At 30.3% G+C, this 19,574-nt stretch overlaps 1 protein-coding gene across 5 annotated transcripts in view; it reads right to left on the bottom strand.

The window, feature by feature from the left end:
* Nucleotides 1–19,574, bottom strand: part of LOC118196812 (histone-lysine N-methyltransferase SMYD3-like) — a 61,155-nt gene that overhangs the window by 28,202 nt on the left and 13,379 nt on the right. For 4 of the 5 annotated variants that reach the window (XM_085824120.1, XM_085824122.1, XM_085824118.1 and 1 more), the window contains 7 exons: nt 19,191–19,301; nt 15,030–15,099; nt 14,631–14,758; nt 7,481–7,548; nt 5,342–5,450; nt 5,123–5,233; nt 2,833–2,938 (listed from right to left, as the gene is read on the bottom strand). In XM_085824120.1, coding sequence (XP_085680246.1) covers nt 2,833–2,938; nt 5,123–5,233; nt 5,342–5,450; nt 7,481–7,548; nt 14,631–14,758; nt 15,030–15,099; nt 19,191–19,301 — 703 coding nt within the window. The remainder of the gene's footprint in view (nt 1–2,832; nt 2,939–5,122; nt 5,234–5,341; nt 5,451–7,480; nt 7,549–14,630; nt 14,759–15,029; nt 15,100–19,190; nt 19,302–19,574) is intronic. The other variant, XM_085824119.1, reaches the window with a different exon arrangement.

The following is a 19,574-nucleotide window of genomic DNA, read 5'->3' as shown; positions in this document are numbered from 1 at the left end:
GCTGGAACTGCGGTACTGAAGGCCACATATGAAGGAACTGCTGAACACCCAACAACCGAAAAGTGAGACAGACAATATAAACAGACAATTAAATGCCAGATGGAAAAGGAGTGAAAAGGAACTAAAAGCTGGAACTGCAGAGCTGAAGGCACATATGAAGGAACTGCAGAACATGAAAAATAAGACCATTTTCCAGCAACAATGCAGGAAAGAACTTAATGACCAAATCGCAGAGCGGAGTTTGAACAATAGTGAAAAACCCCGTTTTAAAGCGCTCAAGATTTCTGCATTGAGTGGCAACAGTAATGGACTAATCATCAACGAGCATATCAATAGAATTCCTTGCAATATGATCATTGACACAGGAGCTTATGTTACAATCATTCAGAAAGATTTAGCTCAACACTTTAAAGATAATCTCATTTGGACACCATCCTGCATTAACCTCCAGATGTTAAACGTGAACATCAAGTTTAGAAGTGCCGTCTACTATTACACAGCATATGTGTACATACAGATCCAGATATTACAGATCCTTGCGTACTCGGATTGGACTTTTCAAGAAAATACAATTTTCCCTTGGACTTCAAAAACAACAGACTGCTATCAGCATCAGAGAACACACCTATCCATCATCAAAAAGAAACCTGGAAACACAGACGTCTTGTCTGAAAGACCCTGCTCTGAAAGCTGCCGAAATCATACTAGGGTGGAAGAGAAATACCCAACTACAAAAAAAGTGTTGCTTGCATACAGGTTTGTAATAGATTGAATGCACAAGTCTGATGAAAAGTTAATCAAATTTATCCTTATCACAAGAAATAAAACAAAATGCTGAAATTTTTCCTCACAGATATTCGTGCAATACAGTACAAAGTCCATAATCCGGACTCGTCGGGACTGTGGCGATTCCGGATTAGGGGTTTTTCCAGATTATAGATCATCAATTTAAATCTGGTACGATGGCATGCAGAAATTATACAATTAAAAATATGAAACCGCAATTTATGAAATAAAGAGCAATTATGATCTAAAGTGTACCAAAATTTACAAAAAAAAAAAAAAAGCTTAATATTTATTTGTTTACTTTATTAAGCATTTTTTTTTCAATGTAAGTTGCTTCATTTTTTGTGCTACTACTTTCTCCTTAATTCTATAAACAGACATAATTTCTTGTTCAGTTACAAAGTTCCACTGTTCAAATCCTGTAATTGCCATGTCGAGAATACCGACTAACTTGTCAATCGAAATTTTTTCGTTTTCGTTTCGTCTTTGTCACTTCCTTCACTATTGGAAGTGTGCATGGGTAAACGCTTTACGTACATGCGTAGCGGACGCGTGCATTAAACACGCATATAGTCCAGAGAAAGCTAATTGAATGTCACCGTGAATTCGCTACAATCAACAAGAACTAGGTAAACAATTGAACTAGAGATGTTTTTTCTTGGCTTTTTTTAAGCTTTTTAATCAGTCATGAGAAGTTTCTCATAATTTCTCAAGGTTTCTGGAAAGCAAAATAGTAGAATTACAATTACAGCTAACACATAATTGCATTATTTCAATTTAATATAAATTACGAGATGCTTCTCATGACTGATTAAAAAGCTTAAAGAAAGGCAGGACAAAAACATCTCAGTTCAGTTGTTTACCTAGTGTTCGTTGTTGATTGTAGTCAATTCATGGTGAGATTGAATTAGCTTTCTCTGCCCTTTTAATTGGGTTCTATTTAATGTTTTAGTAGTTTAAAATATTACTAACGTGTGATATTATGCCATTGTACGAATATCTGTGAGGAAAAATTTCAGCATTTTGTTCTATTTCTAGTGATAAGAATAAATTTTATTAACCTTTCATCAGACTTGTGCATTCAACCTATTATGAACCTGCATGCACGTAACAATATTTTTCCCGCACTCTATGCCAATACAATAAAAAATTCAACTTAAATATATAAAACTATTAACTGCAACTGAATTGGGGATAAACACTTAATCAAGCAGAATAGTATAATCTTTTAATTAAGAAAAGTATTTTAATTTCTCTTTTTAAAGTCAGAAAGTATATTTGATAACTTTAAAGGACACTAGTAAATTTAATTATAAAAATGAAAACTATTACAAAATAATTTTCTCCTCTACGAATGGTATATTAAAAAAGTAATTAATAAGAACTTGTTAAGAGTAAATCTCATTATTTAAAAGCAAGTTCAGAAAGTTTTCTTCCACAGTGAGATGAGGAAAATTATTGAATAAATGTATCAAGTACTGAATTTCCTGCACCATAAATTATATATGAAATTTATTCAACAATGGTGCTTTGAATTATGTTAAATCTTGCAAGAAAACCTCCGTCCAGCATATTAACTACATATTAACTATGAGGCTAAAAATCATTATTTATTTTAATGCTATAAAAAATTAATACACTTTAATAAAATTTAACTTAATGAATATATAAGTATTTAAGAAGACATGCAGCTGTTAATGAACATGCTTTCTTGGTGTAAATGATTTAAAAAGGATGATAACGTGAAAATAATAAATGAACTTTACAGTTTATTTTAGAAGCTCCTACAGAATAATACAAGAAAACTTTCAATAATGAATGCAACAGAGTGGACTTGTATGTTCGGAAGAAGAATGCAATATGATCTGGATTGCTTCGAATAAAAATATAATAACTTTATAGTTGGCAGTACACATAAAATATTATTTTAAGAATTAACACTCATAATATAACCTTCACAAATCTCAAAACAGAAACTTTATTTAACAACTGAACAACAATTGTTTTTAATGTAATCAGTAAAAATACTTCATATGCAATTATTACCATTATCTTTCTTCATTTGTTTTATCCTTTTTAGTTCTTGATTAGACTTTTCTAACAGCTCTTTAGCATTTACTGCATCCTCTGCCATTTTTATCATTAATTTGTCCTAAAATGATCAAAAGAATCTGGTTCATTTAACATATATATATAAGCATAAGCAAAAGCAATAAATATTGGTAGAGATAAAAATATCAAATCTGAAGCTGTGAAATGGCTATTTCACATTGTTAAAAATAAAGACTCTAAACAAGAAGTTCAATACCTTCTCAGATTAAAAATAAAAAAAATTTTTTTTTTTTTTTAAACGTATAAGAAAACATGCTTTATTGCAGGACTTTCTGTGGAAAATGACAAAACTGCATGCCGCAAAATCTATTAAATTGGAATTGAGTCAGCCATTTGATCAACTCAGCTGCCAATAGGCTAATAATATCATCAAAGAGGAATAATTATACAAAAATATTACTTTTTAGAATAATTTTTAAATTATTCAGAAGATGCATGTTTATATTTTTAAGTAACACATAAAATAAAATACATATCTCAAACTTCATATTAAAAATGAATGGTACTATTCACAAACACACCGTATTTAAGAAAATACTCCTTAATGGACTAAAAGATACAGTATTTCTGACACCCTAAGGAATATGGTTAAAGTCTTCTAGGTATTACAAAGATGTAAGCAAAAAAGGAGAGCCATTTATCTCGCTGTAATAAGCTTAAACACAGGAAAACAACAGAGATTAAGGTACAATAAACATAAATGTTAATTGACTGGTAGTCTTGATGACTTCACGTTTTTAATAACAAAAAGTTTTGAACATACATATATTATTACATTACAGATTAAAATATTTCCAAATGATGATAGTCTCTCATAAACATCAAAAAATATGATTATTAATTATTCTAATGGATTAGTAATACTGTGACAATAATCTTCAGTACTTTATTCACAAGAAATATTAATATTCATGTTTCATAAAATTAATTAATTAATTAATTAATGGTATGATACTAGATTCCCTTATTTACTAGCTACACATTTTTATTAACTATCATTTTCATCTCTAGAACTTCGTGGCCTTCATAATGGCATTCTATTAAAGCATTTTTTAACGTTGTGAACTTTCTTGCTATCTGTGCAAGTTCTTAAGATAAATCCATTGTACATTAAAGATGGCCTAACTTGTCTAGTCATACATCCAATTCAACTTACAATGAAATTAAATTATTACAAAATTGCAATTTTTCCTCCAACATTATATCTATGAACTTTGACCTTTCAGAATACCTCTTTATATATGCAAGTTATACAAGAGCCCAAAACCCTTCCTTACATAGCATATTCGGTTATACAAGGAAAAAACTCATATAGCCATCTTTTACATTTACTGAAACCAAACCAAGGAAACAATGTTCAGAAGCTTTATCTGTTGGACAGTGTTGGGCACTACAGTGCTATTGACATTAAAGCACTATTCTACAGTGTTTTTAATAAACTTATTTATTTACACATATTTGTGATATATACACTTTTATTACACAACAGCCTAATGATTTACATCAGTATTTCCCAATGTGTGGCCTGCAAACCGTAAACTGTCCTTCAAACCAACCTTTGTAGTACCTTCAGAAATCATACATGGTAATCCTCTATCACTTTTTATCCCGAGACTGACATTTTATGAAATTTATTATTATCCTATTTTTTATGAAATTTATTGATTAATCCTACTTGTTGACATCTCCCTCTAGTTTAATAACAAAAGAGGGTTTTAAAAGCATTATGACTGTGGTGCTTCTTGCCAACATACATCTGGCATCAATAAGCTCATCCATATCACTGATGTAGTACAAACATTTATTTAATTTTTAGTTAATAAGATAAAGATTATCTAAATTCTAATTACCTTAAATTTTTAAAAACAAATATAAATTTTCTTCTATTAACTTAATACCAATATAAAGTTAAATGAATTAAATGTATTTTAAATATTTAAATGCATATGTATTAAATTATGCTAAAAAAATTATTGTTAAAGGGGACCAGAGTAAGGTGATCTGCAGAGCATTCTAATTTATAAAAATGATCCCTACTTGAAAAAAAAAATGTGAGAAATTCTAATTTATACAGTAAGCATGCAAGGAAAACTTGCAAGCAGAAACTTTTAGCACTTATCTAGTTAAGAATTTTTTTAAATAATAGACATCAGATTCAATCACAAAAACAGATATATTTAACATGTAATACATAATAAAATAAACATGTGTAGCAAAGACTTACATAATAGGCTGAGGTGCAACGACTGCATTGGCAATCAAAGTAGTATTGTTCACTCAGTTGTTCTTGCCTGTCCTTTGTTAACTGCAGCTGTTCAATGTAACTAATAAAAATCTTAAGATAAAATAGTTAATTTTAAAATGTTAAGCATTAAATAGTAGCTACTTTAGTTTAAAATTAGCTAAATTAGAAAAATAAATATATAAATTAAGTATTAATTACCTGGCTAATATTACTTTGAGGAATGTCACGTACTGCTCTTACACTTAAATTTGTACCATCAAAAACTACTTCTGCATCAGGTTGACAAGAATGATCAAATACAGAAGCCCTGAATATTGTACAAAAATATAAGATTTGAAAAAAATATATGTAGTAACAATATATTAATGATAAGAGTTACTGAATAGAACAAGACAAACCTTATAATTTTCTTCAAACAGTCTAGTTAGTTACAAATAGTATAACAATAAAAAAAAATCTTGTTTTATTACATGCATCAGTAACAAAGACAAAAACATGAGTTGGTACTCCTTTGTTATTGGGACCAGATTCAGAAATGTATGTATGCATGTACGTAAGTATGTACATGTGTATGTATTTGCATATATTACATGTGTATATATACGGACACATACAAACATACACCCATGCATACATATATATATTTCTGAATCTGGTGCCAATAACAGAAGAGTACCCATGAATTTTATTTGTGTGTAATAGCAAATTAATTAACATTAACAGTTACAAATATAATTATGAAAAAAATAGTTATGATTAACATTAAAAAAATTCATTTTATATCTGTAAAAATCCTAATACATGTTTGTTTGGTTTATTTAATTATAGCAAAGCACACAAGGGCTATGTGCCTAAGGACAGGGATGCCTTTGTGAAGCACTTTCTATGGAAAACTAGCTCATATACATGTTAGACACGGAGAAAACCATGAAAACATCTGGAATCAAACCCAGGTCAAAATTACCATGGTTCAACAACTTTACCACTCAGCCACTGGTAGGCCCTAATACATCTTTAGATGCTCTACTAATATTGAAACAGACGACTAAATTGCTCATTTCATAACAAGAAAAAAAACTACGCTTATCTATTACAGCATTATGTTAGAAGTGAAATATTTGTCTAAATTGTACATGGATATTTGCAATTTACCACTTTCTAGAATGGGGACACCAATTTTGTCTCTTTGTAATCTAGCCTTGGAGACCAAAAATTAGAATGATTGAATTCACTGCGCAACAATTTTGTCATACAGTGAAATCAATTAAAAAAGAGAGGGGAAAAATTAATAAATACTTCTGATTTATCCTAGGTCATGTTACTACTTATTAAAAAAAAGGTTACATGATGATTTTTAATGTTGTCTTTGTTTGATATAAATAGGTATTAGATCCTTGTAAAGAGTTCTTCATGAAATGAAATTCTCCACAATTGTTTCTCAGACACTCCATCATTTCTCAAATTTCTCAAACACTCCATCATTTTACAAACTTAACCTTGCAATTATTGTTAAGATTCTATTCATTTGATGGTCAGTGAATTATTTTGGAAATGCTGGCAAGTTATCAAGTTGATTAAAATCAGACTTACATAAAGCAAAAATTCAAATTAGCAAACTTTAATCACTATTAATAGTTTGCATCTAAAGAGAAAATACACAATTTAAAAGATTAGTTACTTTTCAACAAAAAGCTGGCAACAGTCATGTAACCAGCACTTTAATTAGTATAACACTATTAGATTACATATGTCTTTAAAAAAGATGCCTTGCTTTTGTTTTTATGTAAGCAACAATAGAAGGGGTCTAACTTCCATTTTGGACAGAAAAGACTTAATTTTGATGCAGCTCCCCAGAACACCATCACTTACTTTACAAATGCATTTAGCTAGATTGGAGAAAATAATCACCAAGGAAAAAAAAAAAAAAAAACACTCATCTCGTAAAGTTACTGACAACTTCCCCTTGTATTTCTAAGCATATGCTTTGGATTTGCATAACCTTTTGATCTCTGCTAATATTTATAATGTGAATCAAAGGGAATGTAGGATAATGTTCAAATTCAGCAGATGGTAGAAGTTAAAATAAATGTCACATCCAGATCTAATTTCTTACCTGAATGAATTTGAAATGTTCTAAAATCACAAAAGAATCTCAAAACAGTAAAGCACAGCTGCAAATTTCTTATTTGAATGATTTTTAAATATTACAAAAACTGGAGAATTACAGAAAAAATGTAAAATGCAGCTGTAGCAAGATAAGTAAAACATAATTTAAACACAATGACATTTACGAATAATTACAAAAATTAATATATTTTAGAAAACAGTTTCACGTACCCTAAATATATGCCACTTCCAATACTTTGCATTTCACTATCACAGATACTGAATGTATTTATGCACATCTACTGAAAGTAAAAATGCCTGCATTAGAAAATAGCAAATAAAAACTTACTTACCTTCTTCAGAAATTGTTAAATGGAAAAAAAAAAAAAAAAATACAGTACAACTTTTCAAAAACTTTACTTTTAGATTACTTTGGTTTACTTCATTACAATAAAGCACATGAGAGTTATCTGCCTGAAGGCAGAGATACTTTTGTAGAGGACTTTCTAAGGGAAACTAGCTCATATCCTGTTTACACATGAAAACACCTATGCAGCCAGGCCGTTACCTGGAACTGAAGTTGATCTACTGGTGTTCAGAGACTTTATGATTTGGGTGTTGCTGGGTGCTACTTACTTTTGGAAAAATTATAACAATAACTTTACTTTACCCTTAACTTTTAAATTAGATATTCATTTTTCAAACAGTTAACAATTCTTGAACTTTTATTAATAAACGCTTATTATTTTCAAAGCGTTCGGGCGGGGTTAAACTGTGTTTATACATGTTGCTGCATGCATATGGCTTCATACTACATTGAACGCACACAGAGCCAATGATAACTTCATAAAATTTATTTTTCAAAAAGAAACACTTTTTACAGTTCTGCTGTAACTTACCACAAAAATACTCTTCTCTTCTTGTTCTTGCTCTTCCCAATATAACAGAGCACAATCAGTAGTTACCACTTCAACTTATTAGGAACATTAAACACATTGCAATGCAAAGTGCATGTGCATCTAAAGAGCAAAGCTTGCAATGAATCTCTCAACATTTTGAATTCAAGTCTGAACTAAAAACTGTGAACTGATGCTCTCTCCGATCTTACATAGTTTTGCCAGGCCAAAGAGGAACTTCCTGGACTTTCCATTTCTCGAAATTACTGGAAAGAATATATAAGGTCTGGATATGATTACATTTACATATAGGGATAAATACAGTTATTTAATTACAGTACCAGTTACAGTTACACAGAGATTGGACTAATATGTCATCAAATGGTTGCCAAGTTTGGTTACTTTTGGCCATTTCTCGTTGGTTTGGTAACAAAAATTAATTACCAAAAACATCACCAGCTTGGCAATATATCACCCATTTAGCCAGATAGCCATTTACCTCAATATTAAATAGACTTGCCCTTCTAAAATTCTTATTGTTCTCTTATATTTCCAAAAAAGTTTCTCATTTTCGAGACACTTCATGTTATATTATGCAAGAGATACTACAATTTTACATATAATTTCACTAAAATTATTTTCCTATATACAAAATCTGTAACACTGCCCCCTTCCCAAGGGCTGCACCTCCCAGGCAAAACTAAGGAAAATCAATGCAGAACTAAAATAATAATTTCAACAAATAATATGTAACAAATCAAATAATAAATCAATAAATAAATGCATGAATTTACAAATTTACATACACACAGGACAATAATCTTAGTAAAACTATTTACATTACTTACACAATGGGGATTATGCACTATGGCCACAGTAAGCAGCTAGCCTGTCATAATGAACAACTTTAGGCTTAGACTTCGATGACTTACGGATCTGAACTATGATGTCTTGGATGTTGTTTGGGTGGTGGATGATCCCGGTATTCATTCTATGCTGTGCCAAACTGGTATGACCTACGTCAAATGATGCGTGAGAAAAAAGTTGTGCATTTTGCAATAACTCTGATGTTAGGATCTCCAAATATACGGAGACTGTAGGACTATTGCTTTATTTAAGGCAAGTCTCTGGAGTACAGGCTGTAATCATTTCATGTTTCCTAATGACTTTTACCTTATTACTTATGTTGCCAACTCTCAGCAGGATGACAATCCTCGATAGGTCGACAAGTCCCGAGGCTACTAGTACTCCTTTAAGGCAGTTACGATTCTTACGAAATTCCATTATGAAATACCAGAAATTTCTGTTTTCAGCTATGGTGCTAGGTAGTAAAAACTCTGTTCTTGCAAGTACTATGATATCATTTTGAGCTATTATTTGGTGGACCAATTCAACTCCTTCATCTTTAATTCTGAACGGTGTTATGTTGTCAGAAGCAGAATGCAATTCGTTATTTTTAAAGTCCATAGAAAAACTGTGTTTCCTTACAAAGTCTGAGTATACAAGGATCTCTAATACTTGCCACATATGCATGTGATGCTGCTGTATCAACAGTCATATATATGGCAAGGAACTCCACTCATATGACCCATGATAAAGAATCCATTACTACTGCAGAAGTCTGAAACACTTTAAAAGGAGGCTTCTCAATATCTGGCAACCTCTGTTCCACTATATAACCCCTAATTTATTTCTTGCTTCCTTGCTGAGAAGCAGTTTTAGCTTCCATGCCTTGGGATGTTCTGCAGTTCCTTTGTATGTGGCCTTCATCATTGCATTTCCAGCGCTTTAGGATCACTTTGTTACTCCTATTCTGCCTCAAGGCACTGACTTGCCTAGTTCAATTGTCTACATGAGTAGTCACTTGATCCATTTGCTCCTCTGGACTTGAGCAGTTCTAATTGGATGATGATCTGTACAAGTTACTTGCTCAGTTTCCTTGAATTTCGTAGTGTACATGAAAGTTTTTTTTTTTTTTTTTTTTTTTTTTTTTCCCCTTTGACATTTGATATTTACATGATTTTATGTATCTCAGAATCCTGCAGGGTTTCTTGCATCTCAGGATTCCACAAGTTATTAATGAATACTGCAAGGACAACATTTTCCTTGTTTCTGTTGAACAATCCTAAAACATGAGTTAAGATGGACTTTCAACATCTGTGGCGAACTCCTGGAGTGTTTCCATGGGTTTCTGCTGACTAGATTTCAGCTGAAGTCTACTATAGTCTTTTCATATACTTATCACCAAACTGCAGCTCCAATGTGCCGGATAGAGCTTCAAAGTCTAGACTTTTTGTTTTTGAGCAGGATATCCACTGCGTCTGCTCTCAGAGAAGCAGCAGCTTTAGCTTCAGAATTCCATTCATTTGCATTTGCCACTATACAGAACTGCATCTTGTACACTTGCCAGGAGGTCTTTCCATCATATGTGAGTAGCTTTACAGAGGGTCAAGATGACACAGATAAAAATGTAAATTTGTCAGAATTGTTTCTTACCATTAGAATAGATTTCTTAAAGCTGTCAACTTCCTTGGCGAGAGCAGCAGAAACTCTGTCATCAATATGTTGTTTGGCCACAGAAATTTTCTCTTCAATGTTTTATTTGACAGCAGAAACTTTTTCTCCAATTTGTTCTTCGGCAGCAGAAACGTTTTCTTCAATTTGTTGTTTTGAAGAAGAACCTCTTTCATCAGTTTCTCTAACTTTATTTTCAATAGTGTTTATTCTGCCTTAAATATCCTCAAATTAGTTTTCTGTTATGGTAGAAATTTCTCTTTTGATTTCCGCTTGACCTGCTTCAGTCTTTCTTTGAATGATTTAATGGCCCCTTCCATCTTTTCTTGGCATGCTTCCATTTCTTGAAAGCTTACATCTCTTCTTTAATAAAATCTTGGCCCACTTAGCTAAAGCTAAGCTTAACTTGTGAAAAAATTTTCTCTCAACTATTACTGCTCACAATGTCTGAAGAAAAATACACAAGTATGAGGCCAAGATCAAATTTTTTAAAAGGATTGAGATTTCAGGGATTTAACTCCAGATTGGCAGTGTTACTTTCTCTTTGAGTGATACTATTTTTTGCTATTATGACAAAGAATTTTCTAAGAGATATCGTACACGATGGTAAGAATTTTCAGAGAGTACTGAATCAGAAAGGCTATATATTTCTTTATTTGACTGTCAGTTCTCTACTTCAGAAGTCTACTTCTTTCTCTACTTTCTTCTCCTTACGCATGTTTTCTAACAATTAGAAATGTGTCTCAATATGCAAAACAATGTTTTCATCAGTTTCTGCATGTTTTATCTCCTAACTGCCAACCTCTCCACAATGTACTACCTATGAGGGTTTACTTGATCTGGTAAAAGTTAAATAGTCCAACCCCCCCCCGACAGACGTGAAAGAAATTATCACTATGTCTGAAAGTAACTATAAATCAGATAATAAATTTAAATAAAGGTTTAAATAAGCTTCTTATTTAAAAAGAACTTGGAACATATAGGCATGTTCTTATGCTCAAAATAAAATACAGTTTGTGGTGATATAACTAAATAAGAAGAATGAAATTCAAACTAAAAATATGGACTAGTGGTCAAAAACTATACAATTTAATTTCAATTTAATCTGGTTCAGTAACTCTATTGTCATAAAAAACTCAAATGTCAGCGGCAGTAATGGAAAGACTAATAATTACAAATCATCAGAGCTGACAGGAACTAATGCAGGGAGCATGTGGAGTTCAGAAACACTCGTCTTACACTCCAAAAAACTCAGTTTAAAAACTATCTAAGTGATTTGCATTCTGATGAGTAAATAGAAATGGGAAACAATAGTAAAGGCTGAAACTGTAAACAACTGGGTAATTTATATAATAATAACTGTACATATCTTTGAAGAATAATTTTCTTTCTCTTTACATATTTAGTTTCTTTTTTCAACACGTTTCCTTTTCGCTTTAATTTTTTTAGATTTAATTAAAGACTTCTTTTATTCTAAAAGACTAAATGCCTTTAGAATGTATGGAAAAAGCTGCTAATTGTATTTCTTTACTAATATGAACATTCAGAAGAAATATGAAATACATATGATAAGGTCTGGTCATAGGGCTGGTGTGGCATAATTTTTAGAATTTAGGGACACACTTAGCCAAAAAATCTAGAAATGGCAAAACTTTTAGAATTTAGAGCAAGCATTGAAAGCAAAATTTAGAATGGCACCAGGCATCAGAATTTAGGATCCACAGAGACTGCATCAGGTGACAAAATGCCTAGCGCCAGCTCTGTGTATGATGCATTAAGACATATTAGATGAATCCTTTGAATTGTCGGTTTTCAATTTCTTTATTAATAAAAAAAATTCCTTTCTATAATGCCTGTCCATATGATAAGATTAGAAGTACTTTTGATATTTTTCATGCTTGTATCTAGTGAAAAGTAGACAAAATAAAGGGAAGATAAAAATGTTAAGAAAGCGATTTTAGAATCAGAAGTTAAACATTCAAATATTATGATTTCATTGTTCTTCCAGATGTTCTCCAAAATCCAAGAAACTGCATGTTACTACCATGGAGACATTTTTCATTTTATCACATTTTTCTGGAATCTTTTAGAATCGTGGGTCTATAAATTTGCCTTGAAATCTTTCTAAACGTTTCAAGCTTCAAAGTCCAAAATCCTACAGAAAAATTACCAATTCTGTAACAGCAAAAATCCAGAAATGTTTTTAGAAAAAATCGGAGGAAAGAAGTGTGAAATTAATTTTATAGAGAAAACTGATGCATATTCTGAGAATTCTGATCATTCTGAGAAATGGAAAAAATTCCCACCATGAAAAAATTAAAAAGACATTTTTAATTAATTATATAGCTATTTTGCTTTTTCTAAAAACTGTTTCGTAAACTGTGCTTTATAGCATTATTCCTTGCTTATATTTCAGATTCAAAAAAATTGTATAATATGTGGCCAAAATGGAACTTCATAATATGACAGTGAAAAATAAGAATGCTTTATTTTAATGTTATTTCTTAAATATAATTCCAATATATTACCATTATTTTAATGAAATTTATCAATGTTAGAATGTTTTAAAAAAATCGTGAAAAAATTCCCAGATCTCGGAATTAAAAAAATTTTCTATAGAAACCGATCTTAAAATCGCCAAGTTTAGAACCGTTTAATAAAAGAATTCACATCCCTAAAAGCGGAAAATTGTTTGGGAGCTTTTCATTACAAAAAATGAAACAATTTTGAAATGCTTATGTTTCACTTCTTGCTCAGAAACTCGAGTATCTAACCATTACTTATATTACAAATAGGAATAACTCATGAACCATTCACAAAATAGCCATATTTGTCAGTGAATCGCCAAAAAATATTCCTGCAAAATGCTAATTCACACCCAAAATGGCAGTCATAAAAACAGACAGAATTTCAGATTATTAAAATTAAGGACCTTCTGCCGATTTTGGCCAAAATTAAGGACTTTTAAGGACCAAAAATCGATTAAAAAAACCTAAAGACTTTTAAGGACTCTTACGGACCATACGAACCCTGAATATATCAGCCTAAAATTATAAATTAAGGAAAAAGCAAGATTAATTTTGCTTAGATTTGAACAATTATTGATTTTAAAGGTGACCAGAAACAGCTCTCTCTTCTGATCATCCTCAAAACAGACACAGTTTTAATTCAAAATCTATGCCAAATTTATTTTTCTTCTTTTGCCTAATTTTAAATTAAAATGTTGATTGAAGGGTTAAGAATTGTACACAAATTGTTATTTTGTTAATCTGTACAAGCATTTATCATACACAGCTTTGAACTGCTCAATTTAAAACATTTTTAACACAAAATTAAATAATCATAATAAAAAGAAAAATTTAAAAAGACTGTACACTGAAAACTTTTAATTACAACCCAAAATGTCAAAGAAGAAGGTAGTAAAATTAAAAATATATTTAAAAAAATAAATAACAACAACATGGTCTAAGAAACAGACTTTAATCAAGAAAACAAAGCTGCAAATATAGCAATTAAATAGCATTACTTAAAAAGTAAAATAAAGATACAAACTCTTAAAATCTGCATTCATAGCTTTTAAACAGCTCAGTTTGTTAATTAATAACAGACTAAATAATTCTGAAAGCTAAAAAAAAAAAAAAAAAAACTTAAGCTTTGCCAAATGGCAACACTTCAAAAAACAAGCTACGCATGAGGGTGCACATAAAAATTAAAAGATTTTTTGTACAGTGACAATATTTACTATAGTGCATAGCAACTAAATGTTGCTTCAGGTTTTTTTCCATTCTTTGTGGATTTTATTTTTCCAGGACGTGATTTTACACATTAGATAAAAACAATGTATCTCCTTTGAGGTGTAATAAAAAATAATAAAATTGCAACTGAAATATAAGCTCAATGTCAAAAGAATTTATGTAAGAAAGTGAACACATAGAGATATAAACAGATTTTCATATTGCTATTTTGCTTACTTTTCCAAATATTTCAATAAATTCCTCAGTAGGTGGTATGTTACATTGCCCAATGTAGTCTTTGAGAGTGCCTATTAATGCCACCATCTGCTGACAAGCCTTTCCATTTTGCTTTATTTCTGAAGCATCTAAATACATGAAAACAATAGGAAATTATTGTAGACACCATTTATGAAATACAAAACATTTATTAGCTACAATGAATAACTCATATAAAAAAAGAACATATCAGCACATTATTTTATATGTTAATGCAAATTAAACTGAAAGTATACTATACATGAATTTTAAAAATCTTGATTTTACATTTCAGTTTTTGCTTTCATGATAAATTTTTAAAAAAACACTTATTTAACTTAATATAGTTAGTTAACTAAAAGGTTTGATCAAATTACTCACGTGACATCAGTGTTCGAAAAGAAACTTTACGATCGTGAATTTCTTCATATGGCTCATCATAACCATATTTCTATGTTAAAAACAGAAATGAATTACAGAAAAATTAATGAAAATCATACAAGACAAAAGAACATAAACAGCTATTTTTCTATTCTTAATGTTGCATATTTTTACTTTCTTGCTTTAAAATAAAGACTAGAAAAACATTAAATTTCACATGAATTTAAATAAAATTCTAGTCTAAATATATTTGGAGAAAATTGTCTACTGTGAAAGGAAGTTAGCATCTTTTTCAAAATTATTTAACTTTCACAATGTTAAAACTCATTAGAAACTTCATTTGCTACATATTAAAATTTATTAGGAACCTCATATTGCTTTGAAATATTCTGAGTTTGCACTGTGGTGTTTGAACTCATAATGCCCTTTGGCTAATATGGTACTTTGTGATTATCTACACTCTCACTGAAAAGCCACAAAAGAGTACTGATGAAGCAATGCACCATATCATCAAAAAGTATTAATGTGGCAATCCAGGTTGGTATGTGTGTAGCATGTGTGTGTTTGAGTACATAGGGATTTGCTTTCTTTTAATTCATCTAATTAATTAAAGTCATTTTTCTAATTAGCATTGAGTACATCTGTTTTTATCATAATGAAATGTAATGAAACTAGTGAGTTTGCCCTCTTTTGTTTTCATTACTTTGAAGCTTCAACAGTTCTTGGGCAATTGTGATTTTGGTCAATACACTATGTTGAGGTTGAAGACAAAGCAACTTTTGTGCAAATCTCTGATTTTTTTTTTTTTTTTTTTTTTTTTTTTTTTTTTTAGTGAAAACAGAGTGGAGAACAACAGTGCAGAAAACACTGCAGAAGTATTTCTCCAAAAATGCAAGTGTTTTATTTTTTGATGAACAAAACAAAAAAAAAAAAAAAAAAAAAAATGGTGACACTGGATACATCATTGAAGTAGATGTAAATACACAATTAAATATTTTTCTCCAAAACTGCCACACCATTAGTGACTTTTTGGTAGGGGGGAGTATGGATAATCAGAAGGTATTACTAGTACTAATATTTTCAGCTGATTTCACATAATATATTTAAGCACTGTACGGAAAGCAAAAATATTATTATGAATGATACTTTGGCACTGTTGATGTTAAATGTAATGTAGGCACTGTAGGGAAACCAAAGTAACTTTGGTTAACATTTTCTTCACAATACTTTTTTTTTTTTTTTTTTTTTCAGTTCTTTCTGATTATCCACAAAATCTTCTAGCCAAGAAAAGAATTCACAAGGCAATATACTACGTCATTAAAATAGTGACACACAATCCATGACTTAAGAAAAATGTATTTATATAGCAACCCACATATGCACAAACATGCAGACCTCTAAATTTAAAAGTCATTTTTCTGATTAGTGTTTGTTTTTGTACTAAGTGCACTTTTTATTTATCTTGTAATGATTTGTAATGGGACTTTGAAATTTGCTGGCTGATGAAAAAGAAAACATTGTCAGTAATGACATTTTAGCCAACAGCAGAGAATGCGAAAATTCACTTTTTGTTAAGCTGTATTTCTGAAACAATCGAATTTTATGAAAATGCAATGTGAAAAATTGCAAGCAAAGTGTTAGACTAGAATGCAGGATGTCAAATTTATGCAATTCTCTGATCTTTTACTAGTGAAAACAGATCACGGTATACATGGGGACAACAGCAGAATGCGCAGCATTAAATACGTACAATCCTCTGATTTTTTTAAGCTAAACAGATTTCTGTGTGCATAGGAAGAGCAGCATATCAAAGGTATTTTATTACAGAATTTTTTTACATGATTGTTATTGTATGCAGTAATTAGCGTGCTATCATTCTAAAAATGGCTATTACTTTTTGCATATTAGATTGCCAAAAAATTAGTCAGTAATGAGTTGCTGAATTTTCAAAAAGGTGCTGCAGATAATCAGAAAGTATCATTTTTTGATCTGCAAGAATTTTGTGTTGACAAAAAGTCTCCAACAACATTTAAGTAACCCTTACATACAGCTGCATTGACTTTCCTTTCCAACAACTTGTAAATATTGAGTCCTTGGCTACATTATCAATAATGATCTCCATTAAATTTTTTGCAGTTCTTTTTTCAACAATTTAGAAACAGTTATTTGTTTTGCAACAAATGCCAGCAACAATCTACAGTTTATATAATAATCTTCCAGCATGGGTTTTATGCAACCACTTGCAATAACATAAATGTAAATTTTATTAGCACTTTTTTTTAAGTATTTTATCTTTTGCAAAGCATGCAGTTCTTTTGAATTTTCTGAGTTACTTGTTTATATCTTGATTTATCAAACAAAAAATTAAAAGCTCTCAAGTTTTGACAGACATCAGTGCAATAGTAAGAAGTGGCAGAAAAATAGTGTAATATTTCAGAAACACACCAAATTCTTTTTTGCATTCTTATCACAAGATTCACCTCTTACATTCTAAGTTGCATTAGAACTTCTACAGATGTGTTCACTGGAGATTAAGGAAGCATCAATTTTATTTCCACATCTGAATCTTAGATTTGGTCTAGAATTTTCTAGGCTGAGGAGTGTAAATAACAATGGATTATTTTAGTGCATTATTACTAATTTTGTCAAAATATGTGTGATTTAAAATTGGGAAAAAGTAATTCTGGATGATAGAAATTGTTTCTGTTAAAAGAAATCTGACACAACATACTTAGGCTTCTGTTTTATCTGCATCTGCTCTGTAACATCAACAAAATGTGATATCAATGCACATACAGTCAAAAGTCTTTAATCCGGACCTCAAAGCTACAAACTTTCCGCACATGCGTAAACGCATAATGCCTTTACGCATGCGCGTAATACGTTTACGCATGCGCATTTAATGTATAGTAGACGGTATAAACTAAGCTAAAATTATATAATTATTTATTTCAGGTAATGTTGCAGATTGTGTTGTTCCTTAATCTTCGAATTGGATCCGGCTTATTATTTTTTACAGACTGTTACAGCAATTGTATAAAAGTAAGCTTGAACTTTCGATTATGTCAAAAAGAATTTCCGATTCTGGAGCTGCCAAAGGATCTACAAAGTGAAAGCATGTTTCGATATCCATCAAACAAAAAGTGGAATTGCTGCAAAAAATGGATAAAGGCATGTCCTTTGTTTCTCTAACCATTCCAAAATCTGTTTATCAATTTCATGCTGCTCGGCCGGGGAGGGGGGGATTTTATTTAAATTTATTGATTTAAATCGAATTCCTCGTCATTATAAATATCACGAATACACATCAAATAGTTTTCTTTTTGCAATTTTCTAATTTCGACTATGCGTAATGTATGCTTTCTGCATGCACCCGTTGAAAGAAATGTTTAATAAAGAAACAAATAAATATTAAACTTTTTTTTGTGAATTTTGATACCCTTTAGATCATAATTGCTCTTTATTTCATAAATTACGGTTTCATATTTTAAATTTTATAATTTCAGCATGCCATCTTACCAGATTTAAATTGATGATCTATAATCCGGAAAAACCGATAATCCGAAATTACACAAATGATAAAAATTTTAAATTGGTAGGCCTAATGCATTCTTTTTCTTAGTTTTTTAATTGAAAGTGTTAAATATAGAAATAATCCTATGCATAGCATGATAATAACAAATAATCACTGAACAATTTGAGCTTGCTATATCTGTCAGTCAGTCATCAGCTATTACATTTGTATATTACTTAACTGACATTAAAACTAAACACTTTAATATTAAATTCTCCAATACAATTGCAATAATTTTCAAATGCTTTTTAAACTTCTGAATTTTTTTTTAAATAAGAATTTTTACAGAATCAAAATTTAATATATAGTACACTGTTTACAATCTGACATTTTACTTAAAGTGTACTATCATTCTATTCAAATCTTCATCAACAGAACATGCACTTTAATGAAAACAAATAGCAGTTAAAAAGATACCCATGAGCTCAGAACAGGAAAGAAATTTTTAGCTTATTAATTAAAAGGAAACTTTATACAAATGGTAAATTTAATATTTGCACATTTCTAGAAAATTAAATAAAAATTAAAAAGATTAAAACTTCAATCATTAGACAATGTCTAGAGTAAAATTACTGCAGTTAACTTACTTTTATTTTAAAGAAAATCTGAGAGATCAAACGCATGGAAGCAGAGGGCTGTTTTGGACTGGCTCTCATTATGCATTTACACTCATTTTTATGAATATCCCAGGCCTTCCTCTAAAACAAAAATAAAAAATAACATTTTAAAAAAAATTACTCATTTTTATGTATGTTTCAAGATTTCATCTAAAATAAAAACTAAAATGATACTTAAAAAGTATTAAACATCACACATTATTCAAATAATTCCTAATGTAATTTGGCAGATTATTGTAGTAATGCTATAATTAGAGTATTATTGATATATTTTGTTTCAAAAGTCTAACTTTGTGTTCATTAACTTCTAAGGATAAGTTATTTAAACAAAAAAACATTTTAAAAATAAAGACT

This window comes from Stegodyphus dumicola, chromosome 9, assembly GCF_044657685.1.
Source record: "Stegodyphus dumicola isolate Sdum_Otavi_A_Nest chromosome 9, ASM4465768v1".
Lineage (NCBI taxonomy): Eukaryota > Metazoa > Arthropoda > Arachnida > Araneae > Eresidae > Stegodyphus > Stegodyphus dumicola.
Note: the sequence above shows the minus strand (reverse complement) of the source record. Positions and strands in the feature narration are given on the sequence as shown.